At 46.7% G+C, this 19,089-nt stretch overlaps 1 protein-coding gene and 1 long non-coding RNA gene across 2 annotated transcripts; one reads left to right on the top strand and one right to left on the bottom strand.

Annotated features, from left to right (window-relative positions):
• Window positions 1–286: 286 nt before the first annotated feature.
• Window positions 287–9,309, bottom strand: ARHGDIB (Rho GDP dissociation inhibitor beta). Its single transcript, XM_051784311.1, has 6 exons — window positions 9,008–9,309; window positions 5,210–5,398; window positions 4,543–4,626; window positions 3,593–3,669; window positions 2,022–2,085; window positions 287–1,079 (listed from the first exon to the last, which is right to left on the bottom strand). Exons 2-6 carry the CDS (start codon window positions 5,385–5,387, stop codon window positions 880–882), a joined length of 603 nt encoding a protein of 200 aa, XP_051640271.1. The 5' UTR covers window positions 5,388–5,398; window positions 9,008–9,309; the 3' UTR covers window positions 287–879.
• On the top strand, window positions 5,405–8,266 carry LOC127469705 (uncharacterized). Its single transcript, XR_007904037.1, has 3 exons — window positions 5,405–7,401; window positions 7,535–7,786; window positions 7,873–8,266. It is a non-coding gene; the product is annotated as an uncharacterized LOC127469705 (long non-coding RNA).
• Window positions 9,310–19,089: the final 9,780 nt, after the last annotated feature.

Here is a 19,089-nt window from a genome sequence, read left to right as displayed (position 1 = left end):
GGCTTATTCAGTTGCCATCTGGGATGAGAGGTGGAGGCTGTCTAACCCTGAAGTCTACTCCCCATCACAGCCCAGACTTTGGGCTTCAAAGGATTCATAAAATCCCTGAAGGAAACAGTTCTGAAATAATTTGTTTACAGAGTAAGGCTGATGTTTTGAAGGAGGAGGGCTATTTCCCTGCTGAAAAATATGCTCTTAAGCCTTCCTATAATGCATATAATGCATTCTTCACATACATATAACTGAAAAACATGCTCTAGAAAAGAAGTGACACTCACACAAAAAAGAAGAAAGAAACTGGTTTTATTCTTGGGACACCGAAGTCTTATTACAGCAACTAGCTGCATTCCCCCTGACTGGTTTTGCCTGCACAAGGATGGATTTTAACAGGGTAGGGCACCAGATACAGACCAGGAGACCATCATGAGAGGTAAGTAACCATTTACAATGAGTCAGAGCACAATGGCAAGTGTAACTCAAGATAGGGATTTTCCAGGGACCAGTCTGCCCTGCCAGGTGATCTTGTTTCCTAGAAAAGGCACTTCCGGGACCGGAGTTGGTACAGGAGGGAAGGTGGCAACAGGAGGAAGTATTGGGAGAGAGGGAGGGAGATGCTTCCCAATTTAACCCATTATGTGTCATGATGGGGCGGTGGTGAGAACGGTTGGGTTGTTTTCAGTGTATCAGAAGAAGCAGCAAAGGCCGCCTGCAGGGCTGTGCATCGACCAAGGCTGGCACAGAGCCCCAGCACTCATGTGAAGGGCTGCCAGGCTGTGGCCAGCCATGGTGGCAGGAAGGAGCAGCATGGTGGGCATGGCCCACCTGGAGACTGGTGCAGGAGGCAAGGGGACAGGAAGGGGGAAGGCAAACTGGGTGAACTCATTCTGTCCATTCCTTCTTGATGGACAGGTTCCACTCCCAGGTGAGATGGTCATGTTTGTCATCATCCGTGAAGAAGGATTTGTTGTGATAGGTGCCTCGAGCCAGCATACCCTTAGGAGCCTCTTCAATAGGTGTCAGGAACTCATATTCTTCTGGCCGTGGCCCATAGCTGCCAACCATGAATGTGGCTTTGTCCACTAGGAGAAAACAATCCACAGCAGATGAGTCCCTCAGATGGGGAATGGTAAAGAGAGAAGAAGCCATGAGCATAAGTGAAGATCACAGAGAGAAGATGGGAGAGAAAGGGACAGTCCATGTCAGCAAAGGGGAGCAGAATTGGTGGAAACAGTGAGTTAGTGAAGCATAAGGACAGCTGGAAGGATAAGATGGGTGGACGGGCAGGTGAACAGGCAACTCAGTTTATACCCTGTCACATCTATATGATGCTAGAAGGGAGTGAGTACACACAGCATATAGCTCAAGGTCTACCTTGATTCCCTATTACTTCTCGTTCCTGATGAGAAGACACCACTTACTTATGTGTGCTGAACAGGATGCTGAAGCCTTAGGGGTGGTTGCATGCAGAAATGCCTGTGGGATGTGTGTGTGCAAAATGGGGCTTTCCTCTGCCTTGTCCAAGCAGACCAGCACTGTATGAAGAGGAGAACCCACCAGCAAATACAGGACCCTACACACAGCAGGAAGCTTTGTAGAGCAGGTCTGAATTTTACCAAGTGCTTCTGAAGAGCTTTCAGGGGATGGGAAGCTTCACACAGGTTGAGCCACTCTATAGGGGGAGGAGGAGAGGTGGAGGGGAGGTGAAGAGCTCGTATGGAGAAGAAATCTGTGGCAAGCACTGTCTAAGCAGAGATTCTGCAGACTTTGCTGCTGCAGACAGTTTAGCACACAGACAGCAGAGCTGGTTCATACTTAGTTCACGTGGGACAAGAAACAATTGTCCTGGGCAACAGAGGTTTATGCATACTGCTGAGAAGTCGCCTCCTGCATGGCAGTGCAGGGAGGGACTTGGGACCAAGGGAGCCTCTGTCCCAGCCAAGAGCTGCAGGAACACTTCTTTGAGCAGAGGGAACACAGAGGTAGGAGCACTGGTGTGTAGGGCATGAAGGACTCTTACTCACCCTTCACCCCTGTCCGGTAGGTGTGCTGCACATATTTCAGTCCTGACACAATGTCCCTGTTTACCTGAAAGAAATGACCAGAAGTAAGTGTCAGGAGAAGGGTTTTAGTTCTGTATCTGCTGATTTTCCCTCTCGTTAGAGACATACCCATCTTGACTCCCTATAGCAGGGAGGCTCAGAACAGGACACATTGCAGAGAGCACTACTACAACTTTTCCATAGGCACCTGGAGACCAACAGCATCCTCTGTGCATCTCCTGCACTTCTCCATCCTTTGCCTGACTTTGAAGCTGACTGGAGCACATCAGTCATGTTCTCAAGACAGGCTGATGAGGACAAAGAAAAATGAAGCAGGGAGTTCCCAGTTAACAATTTTCATATTGAAAATCATACGTGGGTAACTAGTCATCCCTCCAATACAAATGGGTGGGCAAAATTGGCTGAGCACTGCCAGCTGTCCTCTAAGCTCCATGGGGAGCTGGCAAGCTTCTCCTCAAGAGACACAGGGACAGAGTTTTGTTCATAATCGCTCCTCAAATCTCCCATCAATAGCTTGGATGTATCCCTTGCTGTTCCCTTCCAGCATACACTGCCTTCTTGCAGTGTACACTACTTAGGCTGGAAACAAGATGGACAGATCCTTTTATATCACAGGGGAGAATTCACGTGATGCCAGCTCTTACCAGCCATGGGACTGAGGGAGAGAGTTCGAATAACCTGTCTGGCTCCAGATATCTCCTGTCAACAGGGCTCAGATACAGATGGAAACATTTCATAGCAAAAAGAAAGGTGGAGGTGTCTCAGGGGACAGCATCGGGGGACATTCATCTCTGAGAGAGCAAACCTCAGAGGAGAAGGGAAATCTGCCCTACAAACCCCAAAATATTAACACCTTCCCTTGTCTGCCTCAGAACTACCTTCCTTCCATTTTTGCCTTCTCTGCCAAGCCTAGCTTTGTCTGAAGCAAACATTTGTGGAGATGATCAGATCAGTGCTGGATGCCACGCTGCAGCGTGGCCAAGTTTTGTTTTCAGCTGCAAACAGAAGAAATGGCTGACACACTGGTTAATGAGAAAGAGGGAGAAATGAGCCCTTTTGGGTATAGCATGACTCAGAAGAACTCAGCTATCTTCAGCCAGATGTCACAATATTAAAAATCCTTTTAATGTGTACATGAAGCCCAGTAACACTGACTGAATCAGTACTTCATGAAAAGCCATTATCTCTTGTCTTCTCCTCCCTGTCCATGTCCACTTTGTGTGAAGTAAAGGTTTTCTGGTGGCTAAAAAGCCAAACCAAACTCAGCCAAAACTACCCATCTGGCTTTCAAACCACTTATTGTTCACCAGTGTGAGTGGACAGAAATCAATTTCCTCCAAGGGACGAGCAAACAGAAGTAATTCCCTGGAAATAGCTGTTCCTTTGTTGGGTAGAACAACATCTGAAGCTAGGGAAGCTTTACAAGGGCCCAGCTATTAGGAAGGCATGCTGCCTGGCACTAGTTATCTGATAGACTGCTGCTGACTGGCTTCAGCAACTGATGAGAAGCAACAGGAAGGAAAACAACTCACTCTGAAGTGGATTTTAACTCTGTATTCCACTCCTTCCTTTAATATAAAGGTCTCTTTCTTGAGTGCTTCAATGTCACCTGTAAGGAGAGGATCAAGCCATTAGAGTTGTCACAGCAAGGAGAGACCATGCGTGGGAGGGAGGATGGGGCTGGGATTGGTGTTGGAGGTCAGCATCTGTTTGAAGGTTGGCAACACCTGCAAAATGAGTACATGGAGGTCTGTATAAGCAATTGCACCATGAGACCAAATACACAGAAATGCCTGGCTGTACGTATGTGTCTGTGACCACATCTGTGAAGATAATGCCTAAATTAACACAGGTCTGGGCACACACATACATAAAGATGTTTATGCATACACTTGTTGTTGGGCACCTGCAGGAGTGTGTGCATGCTCCATCTATGCCCAGCCCTGTCTCGGGTGAGTGGAGCGTGTTTCAGAGCTCCTGCCCAGCTTGGAAGGCTGCCTGGGCTCTGCAGGGTTCTGTGTGGCTTTGGTTGAACAGGAAGCTTCTCTGCCTCTCCGGGCCCAGCTTCCTCTCTCTTCAGAAAAGCCCATATAAGGTGAAGCCTGATTCTCTCCCCATGTCCTCAGGAGCCGGAACTGCAGTATTGCTTGATTCTGAAGTTTCAAAACAGCCTGTTACCGAATGCATGCACATCCCTTGTGCTTGTGAGGTCTCATTAAAAGGAAGTAAGCAGAGATGGAGGAGAAACCCAGCTCCTAGAGCAGTCTAGATGAAGAAAAAGACCCTTGATATTTTCCTCTGTTACACCTCCTTCTTTTTTATTCATATGTGGATACCTCAAAGTAAGAAACAAGGCTAAGATGCCCTCAGAGTTCCTCTAAAGCCCACTGTAGCATCCCAAGGACAAACTCCCTTTTAACTTAAAGCATGCCAGGGCCTTTGCTTGTTCCCCTTCGTGATCAAGGACAGAGCCTGTGCCTACCTGTAAGGTCCATAGTGATCGGTCCTGGAGCAGAGTCACATACCAGAGTGAGTCGAGTGACCACCACATTGGGAGCTGTTGGGTCTGCGGGTAGGAAAGTCAGGGGGAAGCTGTCAGCTTGCAAAATTAAATATAATCACAGGGAAATGACACTGAAGAAACAGGGATGCCTTCCCACACAGAAACTGCATTTCATGAAACACCCAGTAACGCCAGGCTTCTCTTAGCACAATAGGACCACATGTTTACCCCAGTCCTTAAACATGGATCCCTCTGGTGTCCATCCCAATACCTAGAGGATGTCTTTCCACTACAGAAGACTTCCTTCTTAAGATCATTTCTGAGCAACAAGACTCCCTTTCAGCATAGGTTGGTTCCCTCATGTTCCTAACCCCCCAGGAGTCCTCCAAGACCAACACACCTCCCACCACAAGTCCCTTTTTGATGCCAGCACTCCCCAGTAATCCTACTCCTAATGCTCAGAGCATCTTCCCTGCTTCCTTTACATGCATCTCTCCACCTGTCCATCCCCAGTCCTCCAGCAGAAGCAGCGCATGACCCTGGTCAAACAAGATCCCTCTTCTTTAAGGCAACCTTGCCTCATGCCCACAGCACACTGTTGTGATACATCTCCCCAGTCCCTCCCTATCAGTGTGCCCCAGCCTACCTACTACCACAGGTCCATCTCCCAGCAGGGATTTCTTGTATTTAGCAAGGCTTTCATCATCCTTGTCCAACTCTTGCAGCTCCTGCAGGGTTTTCTGGGGAGGAGGTTTGTAATTGAGTTTCCCATCCAGCTCATCATCATCTTCTTCCACATGAGGTTCTTGGGTCTTCTCAGTCATGGTCACTTGGTCTGGGTAGCAGAGGAGGGGGCAGTCAATGAGATTGCTCTGGACAGGGTAGTGTCCCCAGGGGCAGTCACTCTGGGCACAGTGTGGCTCAGTCTCCGGGACAGGCAAGCACACACCCAGTGCCAAAGGCAGCAGGATTGTTACAGGCAAATGGCGACGGTGATCAGCTGCAATCCCGACACTGCTGTGCTGATATTCTGGCTTGAACACAAACCCCCTCTACCCCCGCTCCTCTCTCCCTGCAGGCACCATGCGCACACGCACTTACACCATTCTTCCCTCCCAGGGAGGAGGTGCAGGAGCAGAGGCTGAAACCAGAGTGATTTACAGCCACTCTGCAGCATGGCTGTGGCCGGCAACCCCGCAATTACAAGCCACTGTACAAGGCTTCAGTGCTCGTCAGCTATCTCGCACAAAGAGTCACTGCCACACACTGGAGCACGGATACAAATAAAGTCAGGGAGAGATGTTTCATTCACCCTCTCATAATGGGTTAAAAGCCACATTTTATAGAAAGATCAAATACCTGACAGCTACTCCCTTAGATTAGCAAGTCAGCTGAAGCTCTCAAGGAAGCGAACCCACTAGTCTATCTGCTGGCATCCCCTGTGCTCCCAGGAACAGCTCCCTTCAGGCACTGATCAGGACTCTTTCCCCCTGAGGAAGGAAGCATCGTGATGACCACAGAGCAGCCATGCATACCTGTGTTTTTTTAGTGGGACTTCTTGCAAAGGAGAGGCAGGAGAGCTGGAGCCTGCAACCACGCAGCCAGCATGTTTGGGACATGCACCATTGAACTCAGAAGGGCAGCAAAACTGCTTGGGTGGCATCCCAAATAGCAGCCACAGCAGAGAAAGATCAACTGATGGGCAACCAGGGTATGGGATGGGGGCACAGGAGACAGGCAGGAGAGGTAACCAGTGCTATGGCAGGTTACCTTAGTTAGCTGCCTGCCTCATGGAGCCAGACACATAGTCCTAGCCACCTTCCCACTCTTCAGAGAAAGGCTGAAAAACAAAGCAGTGCCCCACTACAGTGGCAATTGTCACAAATGGCCAAGCCATTACTTGTTCTTTGGCTGCAAGGGTATTTGGTCAAGCTACACAGATCATTCAGTTCACTTCCACTTATCCTTATATTAACTTTTTCTTTGAGGCTGTCCCTACCAAAAATTCCCCTTTTGCCTGCTTATTTGCAATTTTCCAAACAAACCCTTTATCCTTCTCCGAAGCTGTGGTCTTAACATTTGCCCTGCTCCCAAAAGTTAAATTGGGAGCTAATTGGATAGTTTTCTCCTTCATTAAAACTGAAAGGAAATATTAAAAAAAAAAAAAGGCAACTCTTCAGGGTGAATCAGCAAGTGGTATCAGGCAACACCTTAATCCTTAATCTTCGTTTGCGAAGCCTAGCCACGAGTGAGCGAATCAGGCAACAATCAGTAATATGTACACCTCCCAGAGTAATTGCAATGGGGGAAAAAATAATCAAGGAGTGATATATTGGCATATTACAAAGGGACAGAGGCATGTTACAAAGACTGAGCAGCACAGGAACAAGAAGACTCAGATGGGCATGCTAATGGGAAATGGTTATTGCAAGACAACTTTGCAATTTTGTGATGAGTGCAAAACTAGTGCAAAACTAGTTTTATTTCCCACTAGGGCAGGTGGGAAATAAAAGGGAATCTCAACTCAAATTGACAGGAAAGAAAGCAAGTCCTAGCAGCTGAATAACCTGGACCGAGTTCACACCCAACTCTAGGAGTGTGAAGTACCTAAATACCATAGGAAAGGCCCTTGAGCTTGTCCTCACGAGTAAGGAAAACAAAAGCTCTCTCACGAAAGCAATGATCACACATGCCCCACCACTCTGTGACCTCAGCACAGTCACCTTAGAAAGCCTCACAATCCCCTCAGTGCCATTCCACACTCAGCACAGGAAGAGGGTGTGATGAGCCATGACAGCCACTGCCAGGTGTCACCTTCCACTTGGGCTCCAGCTGCAGGTCTCAGTAATTTTGACTCTCCTAAGCTCTCTCATGATACCAGGCTGCATCTGCCACTACTACAAGCACAGAGCAGAGATGCCTGCCTGCCTGCCCCTGTCCTCCCCCATCCACATCTTGTGGTTTATCATAGGAGAGGGACAGACCCAGGAGATGGAAAGAGAGATCTCTGGCTACACGCAGAGAAAAGGCAGAGAGTCAGGACTGATTGCTCCTCATCCCTCAGACCTTCCCTTTGCCTCATACATGACACAAAGTCTCTCCCTGCCACCCTCTGGGGGTGGCTCACTTGAGAGGGAATGCTTTTAGACTCTGAAAACCTCCCAGAAAGATGGACAGACAGCCTGTCATACCAACAGTAAGATCCTACAGGGAACAGGACCAGGTAGGCTGTCTGGGATGAACAACTCCTGGCTCACATGCATCTCAGGACGGCTCTGATCAGATCCCGTTCTGTCATTTCTCCCGAAGCCATGGACCTGACCCTACCTTCCTGCCAAATTCCCAGGCAGAAGGTGGCCAAGACGAAAGCTCCCATCTCAACTGTTCCTGCCTCTACTTGCTCCAGCTCTGGAGCTGGTCCCCTCTGCAAGCTGAGACATGTGTCTGGGCTCAGGCACCAGCGCCTCCCCAGAGAAAGCATGTTGCTGCCGCAGTCCATGAGCTTCTGTGCCACTGCCCAGGCCAAGGACTAAGATAGAGCCCCCCATTCAGGCCAGGAGGCTCATTAAAAATGAGAAAATTAACCCTATATTGCTCTACGCAAGGAGAAATCTTTGTGATTTTTGTCTTGCTCTGCCACATTTTTCTTGTGCTCCTGCAGCCCCAACCCACAGTCCTGCATCACCTGCAATTCTGAGGCCTGGCAGGACCCATGAAACAGCAGGGAGAGGGTAAGGGTTAGGGATGCCTGCCAGAAAGAATAGGCTGCAGGAGGCGAAGGAGGACCTGATGAGGGGTGCACGCGTCTCGCAGCTGAGTTCTGCTTGTGCCGTGGATGGGTGGCTGCCCTCGCACCTGCAGCAGGAGGGGCAAGTGACAGGGTGGATGGTGGGCACCTCCTCGCCCCCCCATGCCGCCATGGAGCACAAAAAGGGATGACACAGGAGCAGCATTTCTCTTGCCTTCCCTCTGCGTATCACTGCTCCAAACCATCCGCTAACCAAGAGCTTATCTCCAGGAAGCGGGCTTAGCAGGGAGGAAGTAATTTTCCGCGATGGGGGAGAAACACACCGGATTCAGCAGCACCCCCAGCCCTGGCCTGCCCATCCCACCCCTCTGGGGTGCAGGGATAGAAAGAGCGCCCATTGCCCGGGGACCGCGGGTACCACCCCGCAGTGATACCTCCGCCGCCTCCGCGAGGGCGCCGGGACCGCTTCCCCTTCCCCTGCCCTTCCACCCCAACGCCGTGCGGAGCCTCGGGTGGACAGGCTTCCCCCTCGGGTCCTGGCAGGGCCCTGCCAGTCTCCCCGGGCAGGACTGGGCATCGGCGCCAGCCACCGGGAACAAAGGCGCTAAGTTGCACGGCGCCAGCGAGGAGCGAGCCGGGGGTGCGCCCGCTGCGCTGTCCCTGCGCGGCTCCCCCCTGCCCGCCCCTCGTACTCACCGGCTGAGCGGCGCCTGCGGCCGGGGTCCTCTTCTGCTGTCAGCGCTCAGCCTCGAGCTTTGGCAGTTAGAGCAGGAAGGAAGTTGGTGAAGAGAGGGAAAAAAAAATAACACTCACACGCAGGAAAAAAAAAAAAAAAAAAAAAAAAAGAGCGCGGCAGCAGCCCACTCGCAGAGGAAGCGCTGCGCGGCCCCGCATGCTGCGGCGCCTGCCCCGCTTTGTCTGCGCTCCCGCCCGCTCGGCGCCGCGCTGCGCTCTTTTTGCTCAGAGGTGCACAGGGCTTTGTCTGCGGAGCTGAGCCCGGCCAGGGGCGCGGGAGTGCTCCCCGTGCACGGCTCCGGGCTCTCGGTGAGGGCTGCTGTGCCTGGGAGCGAGAGGGGGGGATGTCTTTGTTTTTCGCCGCTGGCTTTTGTTTTGTTTATTTTCCTGGTGTAATTAAGGTCGATTTCAAAAGCTGGCCCTGATTTATACCAAATAAAATATGCGGAGAATCAGACTGTGTATTCCTGCATACGTGGGAAGATAAGGGGTAGTACAAATGGAGGTCATTATGAATCTCATTTTTCCTGCTACCTGCTGCACTTAATCAGTTTATTGTTCCCAACTCCCACCCATTCTCACACAAGCAGTTTCAAAGATCAGCTACCTTAGGAAGAACAAGCTCTCATTTCCCAGGGTTGCTTAAATGATCCAAAAGATTCTATACCGCTTCCTTTCTGAAATATCAGCAGATTTCTTCTTTCTTTTCCACTCCCGCAGTGCCCACTTAGTTAGTTCTTCAGTCACATAAATCCTTCGCATACACAGTCCTCGGTGTACAACAAATTAGATCACTGGTTTGCAACCGACAAATCTGGACCTGCAATGACTGATACACTGCTTTTAATGCACTTACAGAAGCAAAATAAGCAAAGCAAATCTATTGTCCATGGGCTTAAATTCACTACCCGGGATCCACACTTCCATTAGAAAACATTTATTGTACACAAATTTTTAAAGGTTGCAAACAACTGAGTAAAAGGGCTCTTCTTTGGGGATAAACAGATCTCAGAGGAAGGGGACTGATTCTCCCAGCCTGACATTGCTTTCATTTAGGCTATGGGTTGCACAATGATTCTTAGCTCATGCATTTCAAGGGACAAACAGAGCATATGTCTGTCTGACAGTGGATTTCCATTTAGCAGGGGCTACAGCCACAGAAGCGTTTTAAGCTTCCATGACTTAGTTTCATGACCAAGAGAAATCATTTTGTTCTCTCCTGCTCTTTTTCACTCCTACGCTAACCCTCCCCATGGGCCAGCACAAGAGAACTGAGATGAATACAGCAGTGAGATGAGTTAAAACAGCACTGGGCAGAAACATGTAAGCAAATGCATAATTATATACCAGTGAGTTGTCAATCCAGATAGGTTTCCCAATATTTGTTCATAACAGACAAATGTGGCTAAACCTTTATGCCAGCACCAGAGAAGTGGCTGTGTGGGATAGGGATGAGGAAAGGGCAGAGCAAATTCTTTCAACTACAGTGCCACTTCATGGTGGCTCATATTGTTCATGTGAACAGTCCTGGCCTGAGAAAGCTGTGAAGAATTGGTTATAACTGTGGGGAGCTTTGAGGAAGCCACTGAGTCTTGTACATCAACTGCTCGTCTTGGACTTCTTTGATGTCTGGACTAACACTCTGACTTTAGCAAACTTCCCAGTTCATACTGGGAGACCAGAAATTGTTTAGATGGGAGGAGGTGTGGATTGAGATCCCTGTTCACTCATGGCTTGGCTTGAAATTTCCTTGGGTTTAGCAGCTGTGTAGAGCAAAACCAGTACAATCATAACTAGCATTATGGTGATCATTCTTGCTGAGGCATAGTTGAGATTAGCTTGTGGGTTTCTTTTTAATTAAGCACCAGACTGCATGTGCCTTTCAGTAGCTATTTACACACTATTTCTAAATGTGTGTGAGCATAAATCAAGGCCAGTATATCCACAAATATGCATAAAGGCATAGGAGTGTATAGCTGTGTGCCACTGTATGTATGTACCCTCAGCCTATATGGGCATGTGTGCCTAGCATGCAGGGGAAATAGATTTCAGTCCTAGATTAGAAATTAGTCAGTATGTAATCAGGGGCAAATCATGCCATTGCTCTGTGCTTCATCTTCCTGTTGGTAAGCAATGTGAGAAAGAGCTGTAGATGTTGGATACGCACCATGCGGAGCAGATGGGAACTTAGAAGCCAGTCATCATCCTTTGGGTCAGCATATCCAGCATCCTGCTGGGGAACCACGTCACTGCTCTGCTGGAAGAAAGGAAGGGTTTGAACCACGCTGGAGCAGAACATCACTGAAAGCAAATCTCTACAACCTAGTATTTAATCTCTGACAAACTGATGCCATGCAGTGAAGATCATCTCTTGGCAGACATTGTCCAACCACAGCCAATTCCTTTTTCTATGACAGAAGGAGGCGAGGACAACAGCTAGAGTGTGCCTGCTTTGTTGCAAAAAACATGGTAAAGTCTCAAATATGTTCTTAGTTGGAAAATAATATGTTCTACTTAAAATATTATGATTCGGTCTTACTTATTTTTACCCCACTGATCACAATTAGTTGACCAAATTAATACGTCTGATAAACCACTAATGTCTAAGCTTATTTCAAAAAGCTTATGCAAATTTTTAAAAACATATCCTTCAACTACACAGCCTTTATTCTCAGCAGTCATATATATCTGTAGTGCCTTATTGGAAACAACAAATCTTGACATTTTTTTAAAACTGTAAGATTAAAAAGAACTAGGTATGGCATTTTTTCCTGTTTGAATTTGGATTGCAGCCATAATCAGTCCAGTATTTCTGGATTTGAATTTTTTACAGTGGTGGTATATTGCAGCTTTTTGCTGCTAAATGTCATCGCCATCTTCTGTTGAACAGGTGGCTGCACTTGAGGAACAGAATTGTTTTACAGCCTTTAGAAGTGACTAGTTCAGAAAAACTTCACCTGTTGGAATCTTGTACTTTCACTTACTTGGAATTTCCAAAACTGAATAATTTGGAGTGAAATTTCCCAGGCTGGAAGCTCTGAGGGGAAAAATCAGAAGAGATTTCAGTCAGGTAGAGAATCCATTTTTGTAATTTTAAGAGGATCAACAGTATAATATTTTTTAATGCTGCTCTTGTAAACTGGTTCATTTTGGAACTACTAATTTGCATTTTCTCTAAACTCAATACATAGTGTTATTAACTTAGATTTCTCTTTAATGAATCCTGACATTGTCATGAGTTTTGCCTCCTCCTCAAGCTTTTTATAGTCTCCAGAAAGGCTACAGGTGATATGCTGGGAAGACAACCTCACTGTGCAGCAAATTCATGTCAACAGGTGCTGCAAGGTAAGTGTCAGTTTTGGCCCCTAGATGATGTCCCCAGATGGTGTCCCTCACTACACACAGAGATCCTCTTCCCTGCAGAGATAGGAGGAGGTAATCCGCTCCTGAGACAGTCACGAGGTGATGAGAATGGGGGAAGGTGACAGATCAGGGAGCTCAGACACAAAACCTTTCTCTGCCGTAGGAGGGGGCATTCACTGCATCACGAGGTGCCACCCAACTCCTTGGTAATCTCAGCATTGCCTTCTCTGCCTCCCATTTAGGTGAGATAAATGGGAATACAGACAATGAGGCATGAATTCTCTCCATTTGAATAACACAGGCACATGTTGTCCCATGACTGGCTTTAAAAGTCAGCATCCTAAGGTTGATCGTGCTGTGCCTAGAACAAATGATGCCCGTTTTCTTCTTACTCTGTGGCACTCACTCCTCCTAAAGTGCTGCAAAGGAGTGTGCAGCTGATGGGGTAGGAAGGGAGGAAAGGGATGGAGGCTAGACACAGTGCCAGGCAAGGGAGCCAATATTCAACAGGGAAAGGAAGGAGGGAGAAGACACTTTGAGGTGCCAACACAGAGCCCCTGGTAAGGGTTTAGCTGGGGTTCCCAACCCCAGTCCAATGGGAATCCCTTCAAACCACCCAGCCACAGTACTTGAAGGCTCTCAGATGGATGAAGAGCTGACCCATGAAAAAATGACTGTGTCCTCCATCTCTCCAGCTCCTCCAGAAGTGATTTCTTTGAAAGATGGAGGGAAGATTGAAGATTTAATAGTTGTCTAAGCAGCTTTCAGGCCTGTTAAAGCGCTAATCTCATAACACCCATCTCAAGCCTGAAGGTGTGCAAAGATTTCACATGTCACTCCTGAGGAAGCAAAGAAACAAGAAGACAGAGGAAGGAAAAGGATTTGGTCGGGGGTGAGAGAGTAGGGGCAAAACAGAGCCAGTTTCCTCCAGAGGCTAACCTGAGAAAGGCTGAAGATGGACAGAGCAGCTCAGGGAAGGAGAGGGAGAGCTAAGCAGCTGGAAGGGGGTGAGTGAGAGGACAGGGGAAAAAGGTGCCTGCCATCGGGGAGCAGGGGTGTCTTCTCTGCGTCCCCTGCACTCCAGAGCCCCACAGAGGGGAAAGCAGCTTTTGCTCTCCGTCCCTCAGTAGATGCTGTGGCAGAAGTCAGCATTATCCAGGGGACGTGTCCTAGAGAAGTCACCCACCAGAGCTGGATTTGAAAGAGGACTGGATTATTTTAGGACCTCTCAGAAAACAGGTGGTTATGTAAGGTCAAATCTCAGCAAGTGTAATCAAATCTCATTTCTAAGCTGATCACAAGTCAGGGTGTTAGGAGGTAGTTATTCAAGCGCTCCTCCCTGCATTATGGCTTTCCTCTGAAACAGCCAGATCCAAAGCTGGGACTAAATTAGGAAGAGAGCTGTGCCATCCTCTCCTCCTCTGCTGACCTTAGGAAATCTTCCTTGCCAGCTGCACCATGCCGTTCCTGTGCTAAACACTACTCTTGACAGGGAACTTGATTTTATACTGGAATTCATGTCTCCTTGTCAGGCTGTGTCCAGACTCCAGCTAGCTCATAGGTGCCTTATGTGCCTTGGTGCCTTACCAAGGCAGTGCTCAGGGCGTGCTGCTTGCAGCTATATAACCTCTCTCTGAAGCCATGAGATAGTAATTACCAGCGTCTCTGTGGCAACATTTTTCTTTTATTGCACTTGTGCTGTTCCCATATTATTGCTCTCACAGCCTTGCCTCTGTAAACCCCCACAACCTTATTATGGCAGATTCTCATGGAAGAGCTGGTGAGAGAATTGCTCTTCCTCCCACTCCTTTTTTTTTCTTGTTTTGTAAATTTTAGTATATAAAAGAGGAAAAAAAATGTGGTGCTCAACAAAAGAGCCAATGGCTATTTAAATTCTCAGTAAATATTATCCAATATTATATATTCACAGAAGCTCAACAAGCAATGAATGTGCAGTATTTACCCATGATGAGCGTTCTCCTCCCAGAGCTAATAGAATCACAACCAGGAATAACCAATAGGAGTTTAAATGGGTCTTGATGAAAAGTATATCACACTAAGGGAAAACATGGTGAGAAATCATCATATTCATCATTTGCACTGTCATAACCTGCTGCACTGGAGAGAGCTCTCAGAGGAGGATGGTCCTATTGGACTCCATCATTGCCCTTCCCAGCTGGCCAGTGGGGAAATTTTCCCTTTTTCACTCTGTCCTCTTCCTTTGTTTTCATTTTTCATTCAAAGCATTCTCTCAGCTATCAGCGTGCCACAAATAAATCTTTGTTTATACAAAACTGCCAGAACATCCTTTGTGCAACACGTGCATGCCCCACATGCAATGATGGCTACTAAACAGTTCACGTAATCTATGATGTGGTTATGATGCTTGATTGGACCAGCAAGCAAGCTGTAATTCCAGGTTCTTGACACAAAAATATTGTTAGTGGCCTCCCAGTAAGAAACTTGAATGCATTTTATAAAGACGTGTACCTCCAGTGGAAAGCAAGAGTGTAGAGGATCTAAATTAAACAAAAAGGTTGGAATCTCCCAGTGAAAGGCCATTAAAAACAAAACCAAAAACAAACAAACAAGCAAACAAACAAACAACATTAAGCTCTACACATTTGCAAGATCCTGAGGGGTGGGCAGAAGGCTTAGTACCTGCAGTACACCTGAGCAATAAAAGGAGAAGATAAATTTTTAAAAAAATTGATTCAGATTTTCATCCTCTGGCTTTTCTCCTTCCACAGTTATTTCCATCAGGGATCTGCTATCACATGGCAGCTAGAGCATTTAGCATCTGTGTGTCTGGGAGGTGAGCAGCCACCCAAGAGACAAGATAATGGAGCAGGAAGAGCTGCCTCCTCTGCCCATTAGTCAAATGTTCCCAAGGAGAGTGTGAGATGCTCCCCAGAAGCAATCATTTCTTTTTGAAAGCCTCAGCTGTTACATGAAAAAAATCTTAATAATGGTGACAAAGAGCTGAACTGGATGAGATTGCACAGCAGTGCTTTTTTGTGGTAGGAGTAGGAAAGAAGAATATGTCTGTTGCGTGATGTGAAAGTCATAGGAAAAGATGTGTCCCCTTAAGAAGAAGAAAGAAACATTTTACCAAAATGTTTAGAAAGTCTTCCTTTATTGGGCTGCTGGTTACCAAGGAGAAAGAATTGATCTTTCAAAAAAAAAAAAAAAAAAAAAAAAGATGAGAAAAGGAGCTGTCAGGAAAGAGGACATCTGGAGCTGACTTGTGTACAGTTTCTTCTTCTTAACTCAGAAGAAAGGTCTAGAATTATCTGATTTCTATTTAAATGAAAAGATACTCTTGAAGTCTTTTTTTTTTTTAACAAGGCAGTATTACTTCTGTGTTTTGTTCAATGTATGATCATTTTAGAGAGTGCTAATGGGCTATTTAATCACTGTTCACAGGTATATGGCATGTCATTCATACAGAAGGAATCAATTACGGAAAAACAAAAATCTAAATAAGACCCTTGAGACAACACTGTGGAAGCTGTGTGATTCAGGTACATTTTTAAGAGCAACCACATGCTCTGATTTATGGCAGTCACATAGATAACAAAATTAACTGTCTGGGTTTGATAAAAGAAGGGAAAAATGTAAGTTTTGGTTCAGTATAATAATGTTGAGCTTGTTCTGTAAATGTCATTCAGGAGCAAAAATAATCTTACAAAAGAAAAAGGAGATATTTTAATTGTGGGCAGAGTAAAAACAAGAAAGAAAGCATGCTTTCTAAAATGTTCTGACAAACTCAGTCCCACTGTGTCATTACCAACAGCCTGGATGTAGACATTAAGCAAAGTTAGTGCGAGGAAAGGATGCTCACTAATGATACTGCTTTCTCATGGGACAACTCTGCAATGAGTGGGGGATACTCTTAAACAATGAATCACAAAGCAGTTATAAAGGCCTGAGCTTTTTGTGCTGCATGGCTAAGCACATCAGTCCCCACAGCAGATGTCTGGGTGTCTGAGTCTCATCTGCAGGTCTATCAACTTTCTGTGAATCAGCTTCTGTATTTACAAATAAGGATGATGAAAGCTTCATTCTCTCTTTCAAGATCTGAAGGTGAAAAGTGTTATCTAAAAAAAAAGAAAAATCTTTCTGATTTTCATTTTATTTATCCCAATCAGGGAGAAGTTCCTATAAGTTAATAAAATCATACTAACATGGCAGTCTTGTGAGTGTGAGATGGTAAGACTCAGCTATCTGTTCCAGGAAAGGCTAGACTCACTACTCAGAAGAAAATTTAACTCTCTGGTAACTAATGAAGTGTATGACAGACCACACAATTTTATATCATCTGATATAAAAAGCCTAAGAATGTCCTAAAGCATTCGGGCATGAAAGCCTGGGTCCTGTAATGATGTTATGACATTCACAAGTAGAGCACCCTTGACTGAATCAGAAAAGCAGGGACTTCCTTTTTCTTGAAGAAATCTTCACAATGGCCATTTGGCTTGAGGACTTAGTCATCCCCAGCGCTGCCTAGTTTCCAGCACAGACAGGGCCATTGCTCATAGTTCAGCAAGACCTTATGGCTTGATTTATATCTCCTCAAAGGACCCTTTTCTCCAGGTTGATCATGGAAATCTCTCTCTAGAGCCCTGGCAGTGGAAAACCAGACCTCAGGCTCTTTAATCTCCGCCCCATTGCCAGAGCAGCCTCCAGGGCAGAAGTAGAAATGAATATTGAGACCAGGCTCTTCTGCAAGCTGAGCTCCGGGACACTGAATGTAACTGTTTATCCAGCAGCAGGCACAGACTCCCAAAGTCAGCACACCCAGTTTATTGCAGGCTGTTACAGATACTTAATCCTGACACCAAAATAGCTGTGTATGATTTCCTGAAGGAGAAACAATAAAACTCTCAATGAGGATGCCTTCTCTGCATCTTTGATGGGCTGATTTGCATGTATTCCAACAACTAAATATCTATGCCAGGCAAAGCCCAATCCTCTGTATCTGTTTCTCTTTTTTTCACTAGCATGAACAGCATACAGCTTAGAAACATGATTGGCACTGGGGTAGAAGGATTACAGCATGCAAGCCTTCTGCAGGTACCTTACTGCACCGACTTTCTCTGATCTTCTACAAGACCAATAAACAATCTAACTCTAAATCCAGGTCCTACAATGGTCCTTTCACCAGAGATCCAGAGGCAGTTGGTATGCTGCCTATCTGCAGCAGAGAAACCAAGGTTTAATTGCAGATGCCTGGTTAATTCTCTGCTCATTTCCAGTCAGGTGTATCTGTGTGGCAACTGATAAAGCTTTATCAATAAGGCACAAAGTCTCCCAAGTATCTGGCACAAGCTTGTAGAGATACATTTCAAAACAGTTATTGTGGCCCATGCCAGCCACAGCCCTCATCAACTGCATCCCTGAGTCTGTGCCTCAGCTGGGATTTCCTCCCACAGTCCCATGAGCTCAGCCAGCCTCTGGAAAAATCACTATCTTGTAAACTTGTGTTTTCTTTGTCTTTCAAGTGAGCTGCTATTTCTGGTATAACTACAGTTTCCATGGCTACGCCAGCTCATAAATAGCGTCAGAAACCTTGGAGATGTTTTTTTAAGTGATTCCTTGGAATAGGGAATAATCTGGCCAGAGGTGACAAAGCTCATGAGTTTTCCTTTGAGACCACAAGGACTGCAATCCTGCTAACCCCTTGGACTCCCTGGCTTCTGGTGCAGCTCTGGTCTGGATCAGATGGCAACTATCGTGTCCAAAAAGGACGGCACTGGCTTTCCTGGGGCCAAGGGAGGAAAAGCCTCAGCAGGGAGGGACAGAGATCAGGTACTCAGTCCTTGAGTAGGATTTGTCATCCATCTGGTGTGGAAGCCAGGTGTGAGCATGAAGCAGGTGCCTGTTGCTCTGAAAAGAAGCTGGGCACCCACATTTGCAAAGCAAATGCCATCTACTTTGTGAGGGGAAAGGAGAGAGAGAGACGATGTATGGAGAGAGGCCTGATAATAAGAACATGGTAAGTGGGGCCCTTTAGGGAGTTTCTGTCATGTTTTTTCAGTGGCAAAAAAATAGCTTCATGTGACACCATGGAAATTTTTTTCCCACACGTCAGCTTTTGTTAAAGAGAAATGAGACAGATTTCACTGGGAAAACAGGAGAACAAAAGGAGTGTTTTGAAAACAAACAGCCTGAACATGTGTAAATTTTTAAGGTTCAGAAAAGAGGAGCAGAGGGCTGTAGAGATGATTTCCCCAGCAACACTACCTACATAGAAGGCAGAAAGGGAGGAGGAACACCCGGAAACCTGGCTGCAGCAGATGGAGGCATGGGAATGAGCAGCCGGGATGGGAGTGCAGTCTGCTGCCAGCAGGCTGCACCTCTTTATATCCACACAAGCAGGTCCCTGCCCACAGTAATCACTTCTGCTGTCAGAAGAGGCTGAGTGCAATCAATCTCCAAGCATTTGTATACAAGCTGTAGTCATCACAGGGAAGAGAGGATGCCAACACGATGCTGCCCCCGTCCTCTTTCCTGTGCCCAGAAATTACTGCACAGGCTTCTGAAAGCTCTGTAATCATCTTCAAACACGTGGGAATGTGTGTTTGCTCCTTCTCTGCTAGATTGAAAGCTCTCAGCTGCATCTAGGATTTACTTCCCAGCTTCTCAGTTCCCACTCAAGGGCTAGGACCTTATCGATT

Source organism: Manacus candei, unplaced genomic scaffold (genome assembly GCF_025592945.1).
Source record: "Manacus candei isolate 608988 ecotype Guabito, Panama unplaced genomic scaffold, ASM2559294v1 h1tg000018l, whole genome shotgun sequence".
Lineage (NCBI taxonomy): Eukaryota > Metazoa > Chordata > Aves > Passeriformes > Pipridae > Manacus > Manacus candei.
Note: the sequence above shows the minus strand (reverse complement) of the source record. Positions and strands in the feature narration are given on the sequence as shown.

Bases quoted from the DNA above. Each gene is read 5' to 3' on its own strand.
- ARHGDIB (XM_051784311.1), bottom strand. From the start codon at position 5,387: ATGACTGAGAAGACCCAAGAACCTCATGTGGAAGAAGATGATGATGAG. The intron at 3,670-4,542 runs GTAGGCACAGGC...CTCTCCTTACAG, and splicing joins GATCACTATGGACCTTACAG to GTGACATTGAAGCACTCAAG. The intron at 1,080-2,021 runs GTGAGTAAGAGT...GTTTTCTCCTAG, and splicing joins CTACCGGACAGGGGTGAAGG to TGGACAAAGCCACATTCATG.